The 5,378-nt window shown below is 35.7% G+C and overlaps 1 protein-coding gene across 1 annotated transcript in view; it reads left to right on the top strand.

Annotated features, from left to right (window-relative positions):
* Positions 1–5,378, top strand: part of LOC117103508 (protogenin-like) — a 60,233-nt gene extending 54,855 nt beyond the window's left edge. Inside the window, exons 14-19 of the mRNA XM_033244063.1 lie at positions 1–129; positions 455–625; positions 1,644–1,826; positions 2,572–2,680; positions 3,109–3,286; positions 3,973–5,378. The exon at positions 1–129 is cut by the window's left edge and continues 1 nt beyond it. Coding sequence (XP_033099954.1) covers positions 1–129; positions 455–625; positions 1,644–1,826; positions 2,572–2,680; positions 3,109–3,286; positions 3,973–4,491 — 1,289 coding nt within the window. The 3' untranslated portion in view covers positions 4,492–5,378. The remainder of the gene's footprint in view (positions 130–454; positions 626–1,643; positions 1,827–2,571; positions 2,681–3,108; positions 3,287–3,972) is intronic.

Here is a 5,378-nt window from a genome sequence, read left to right as displayed (position 1 = left end):
ACTTACAGCAGAGAATGATTGTATATGGGTTGAAGCCATCTACCTCGTATACATTTTCTGTGCAAGCTGAAGGTGAAGACAGCTTGAGCAGCTATAGTCAGCAGGTCAACTGCCACACGCCAGAGAACAGTAAGTGCTTTTCATGTCTTGATCAAGTGTCTCTCATCGGAAGGCATATTGTGTTCAATCCTTCTGTGCCAGCAGAAAATGTAAAATCTATGAAGTCTGCCAGAACTTTTTATTGCTGTATGTCAATTTGTGCATCAATGAACTAGATGCTTCCAGCACTTTCTAAAAATGTTCACCAAAATAAATGCGTTCTGGTCACATACAAGGCATTCTGGCCATTGAAGGTATCTGTTAATTAGAATGAAAAGAATACTAAACCATCATTGAAACATGCTAATTAAACCATTCAAAGGAACATAATTTACATAATATTTTTAATTAACAGAGCCATCATCGCCTCCAACAAATGTAAACGCACGGCCGATTGATGCTCATACTGTTGAGATGCGGTGGCTCCCACCAATTGAGCCGAATGGTCCAATATTGACGTACATTATCATGTATAATGTGAATGAAAGTCAGCCAGATGAAGAATGGCAAAGGAAAGAGAAGACAGGTAAGTTTGCGCTATAAGATTCTATCAGCTAAAATTTATGTACAGTAAAACGTCCATTTTACGAACGTTGATTTTACAAATAGTTGATTTTATGAATGGTCTTTGCCCCTGATGTCATCACCGATCAATTATTTACCGTAAAATGTCCGATTGCACGTTTTACAAAGTGATAATGTATATTTTTCTTGATAAAGTCAAGTTTGTTGTATTTATTAATAGTTCGATCTTTTATTCCATTTCTGGTATAATCACTATAATGTAATAAACCTAACCAGAACAACGAACTACCAATGCAAGTGTCGTCGGATTGAGTGCACATGTTTACGATGACGAACAAGAGTGTTGGGGTCACCAACTTATTGACATCGTGAATGCTAGATATGATCGCGAAATGCATGTAAACAATACAAGGCTAACAACTAGAAAGAACACGATAGAAAGGTCATAAAACATACAGATGTTAAAATAAGATTTTAAGAGTTAAAATAACATTTTAGTTGGAAGAATGATAAATTCAGCTAGGCTCTAGCACTATAGACCACGCTGCTGCACTGTCGGTTCGTGCTAGGCCGGGCTGCCGTCAGCCTATCGGCGCTCAATGGCAGGCGATATCTAGGCCTAGGTATTGGAAACTGACACTCGATCTAGTTTACAAATTTCTAGTGGTATGGAGAGTGCCCTAGTAAAGAATTAGGTAGTGTTGTTGCTTTAGAAAGATTTTTAAGGTACTTCTAAGATAGGAAGTGTTTGTTGCACTTGGAAAATATTCCTGCATGAGAAGGGGTTGGTAGTATGTTCGAACTTGGAAAGCAAGAAGTAGACAGGGTTGTTGCTTTGGAAGGGTTAGAAATGGAAAGTCTTTCTGCATAAGAGCGGTTTGTGTTTGAAAAATATCAGCAATTTTAAAGGTAGGTAAGTATCAGTGGTAAGTAAGTGATGTTTGACTTCTGCCTGTGTTAACTTATAATGTATTGATGATGCTAAATGAATTCATTAATCAACTATTCTTCTATTTCAGTCTCCAGACCGAATGATTTGTTGCCACAGGAAGACCTGTTGACGGAAATCACAAACCTTGACAGTAACACCAAATACTACATCAGAATGAGAGCACGCAATAACATTGGTGATAGTGCTCCTACTAAGGCTGTGTCAGTTCTGACATTGATTGGCGAGGCTCCATCTGTACCTGACGCTACTGGTAAACAGTTGATTTATTATTTTTAATGATATATTTTTTTCCCATACAGTATTTACTGTACAGGGGCAGATTCAGCCATGCGAAATGCAAAGTACCGAGCTTGGGGGAGAAGGGAGAGCTGGAGTTTGAGATTTTTGTTTAGAAATGCTTGACCATAGAGACTGGTACATGGAATTTGAGTTGTAAATTAGTTTGTTTTGGAGTGCAGTGCCCCTTCTCCTTTCATTTCTTTTGTTTTGGTTAAGGGGTGTCTGTCTGCACCTACCCCCTGGATCTGCCCCTGCAGTATCTGTCTCCCATCATTCCTTATTACCTGTTATCATAATGATATGCATCCTTTCAGTAATTTTTATTGAGCTAAAAAAGCTATTTCAGTATTTAAATTGCTTAAATTAATAGCTATGAATTGAAGATTTATAAATGCTACTCTTACATAAATGCAATACCATTTCTATATTCAAATTGTATAGTGAAACATAATTATGTAAAACATAGAAAACTAATTTTTTTTACATGTAAATATAACATTGTTTATCATTTCATATGTCTTCTACAATTTTAATTTGTTTAAAATAAATTAAAATATAATTTTATTATATTTAGTTTAATTAATTATTTAATATATTTTGTCCTAAATTTTACCACAGATGATATCCTATTTTTAATATTTTTATGATATCGCAGTTTGCACCTTAATTAAATAAAATAAAAATTCTTATTGTATTGTATTGGTGTTTTTTTGCAGGTAGTACGGGTGAACAATTCTCAGAAACTGTTCTCGGTATTCTGTTTGGTGTTGGTATTGTTGTTATTTGTATTATTTTATGCGTCATATTTCTGCTGCTAGCTAGGAGGTAAGTGCTAATTAACATATCTGCATTATTTACTTGTCATTGGCATTGACAGGTTAATTTACTTAATTTTTCATTAACATTACATCAGTAATCGATTAAAAAGTCTTTAAATGCTGTTAGATGGTGTATATGTGAGGGGCGTGGTTTGGCACAGCGGTTGTTAGGCCTGTGATCGGGAGTTTTTTGAACCATGACCATTCTGGCCCAGCTTGCTTAGATACCCAGTTTGCACTGCTGACAGACTTACCTGTGCTATGTTTCCACCCTAGGTTCAAATATTCATGGTTTATATATTTTAAAATAATATTATGTTACTCCTTACCTAGAAGTAGTTTCTTGGGTCTTTGTGGAAGGAAAATTCAAATACAATAATATAATTATTTAAGTTTATAATTGTGTGTTTTTTTGTTTTTTTTTTACATTTGTAGGTATGTAAACAAGCAAGCACATAGATACCGAGAATCTCGGGCAGCTGCCAATGATCTATTGGCGGAAAGAGTGCGAATGTACCTGGACGAGACCAATTGGCCTGAGGGACAGGGACCACTGGACCAGTTCCTACCTATGATGAGACAGTCCTTGCAGTCTACCCACATTGATACTAAGGTAAACAGCTTGAATAAGAACAGATTTTACTTCATTACGTCACAAATATAGAGAATAATGCTTAAACCAACATAGCATTGACATTGTGTCAATGCCTTGGGCACCAACTTCAGTTGAAGAGTATAGAACTGCAAGTGGTCCGACTTTGTAGGTTTCACTAGAATGCAATCCTATCTAAAAAAAAGTAATATCACAATCTCAGTAATGCAGCCACTAAAATTGAGGCACTCTCTAGTGTATACTCAGGGCCTAGGCGTAGCACTAGGCCTATGCCTGGAACAGGTGCGATAGCCGCTGGTCTTGCATATCGTTGTTTCCTTTGTGTTTAATTCAATCATTAAGACTGTTCTTACCACCATTACGACTGGTTACAAATAAATATGACATTCAAGAAATTCATTTATGGAACCGTTTTTGTGAAATTTTATAGGTTTTTAAATTTGGCTAAAGCATTTTAAATTTGTCGAAAAAAATTAAAAACTTTTCACCATTTTGGCGAAAGAAAATTTGACCCTAGCGTGAGCGTAGCTACCTCGTCATAGTACTTTTTTAATGTTTCATTGAGTGCGTACAAAATCAGAGCATTCGGACCTCTTCTATTACAATATGATAATCTGCTTCATTTGGCTCTCTTATAATATATTCAGTGTAACATTCAATTTTAACATTTTGTCTGCTTACCTTAGGGTACTACTGACACACCACTGATGAATGGAAATCTGTTGGCTTTGACTTTTGCCACTCCGTCAACCAGCAAAGATCATCAGATGTCACTTCAGTACCAGAGGGATTCCACCTCATTCAGTGATGTCATAGAAGAAACAAACATCGATCAAGAGCTGGACGAACACAACAACAGCTTTGATAGCAGTCTGCAGATGTCGTCAATCAAAAACATGGAAGGCTCGAGTCATGACACTGGCATATCCACGTGCCACGGCGATCAGGACAGTCCCAAGTGTGCTAGTATGAACAGGCTTCAGAAACAATCGTTGCCGAACGAGTCATCAGGCTCAAGCTCGGAATTCTCGCAGCAGAGTGGCTCCTCTAGAGGGGGTACATGCACCGCAGACGGTGAGCCCAGGCGGCTCAACATGTGCCCTGCTATTGAAAGAACTATGTTTAATTGTGGTGGAAACTACAGCAATGACACTGCTGCACCAAGAATATTTGGTATGCCACATGTTCGAGAATATACAGTGTAGAGGGCATTAACCACTGTTGGACTATTACAAGGATGGTACGGGTATTTTGTCTGAAATAAGTCATCCATGTGGGAAGTGGAAAATTTAAAATGTACAGCGTCTGAGGAAATAGCAATATTTAAACAGGGAAATATTATATTAAATAAAAAATATTGCAGGAAAAAAAAAAGATTTTCTCTGTCTTTTTAATGTATGACATGTTGTTTCTTCCTATGTATTGTAGACACTGACCTTAATGTTCCAGTGTTCTTACAGATCTAAATTTGTAGCCATTATATTTTGTGGCGCTGACAGAATATAAACACCAAAGCTTTATGCAGGGATAATATATATATATATATATATAAATTTAAAGTTAAGGCTATCAAACTGGTTCAGCTTGCTGTTAAGTGAATTAATTTGAAATGAAAGAGAAAAGATTTGTTTTAAAATTTTATATGTTTGGTTATATATGTTATGATTTATATGGCACATGTTCTGAAATGGAATACTGAAATTGATATGTTTCTGTTATTTTTATTTGTAGCTTAAATAATTTAGGGTATTCCACTCATCTTAGAGTATTGTAAAGAACTTTTTTTTTCTGCCTTAAGATGTATCTTTTATATATTTATGATCTGATTTTCTTTTCCGTTTTTCTTGAAAGGGAATTTGTGTGCTAATGTATGACACCATTTACAAAAAAAGGAAATAATTGTTTGAGTCAAAACCAGTCTATATTATTTTAAACAGGATTTAATCAACTTGTGTTACCAACTGTTTAACCAGACAAACAACGTCATGAAATTTGTATCCTGTTGCTAATGTAAAATAATTGGCAAATCAGTTTTATTAAATTTAATAAATGGTCGTTGAGTTTCTCCCTATAAAGATATTTTTTTTGGGAT

Source organism: Anneissia japonica, unplaced genomic scaffold (assembly GCF_011630105.1).
Source record: "Anneissia japonica isolate Jap-2015-1 unplaced genomic scaffold, ASM1163010v1 scaffold288005_len623695_cov211, whole genome shotgun sequence".
Classification (NCBI taxonomy): Eukaryota; Metazoa; Echinodermata; class Crinoidea; order Comatulida; family Comatulidae; genus Anneissia; species Anneissia japonica.
This window is presented reverse-complemented; position numbering and strand designations above follow the sequence as displayed.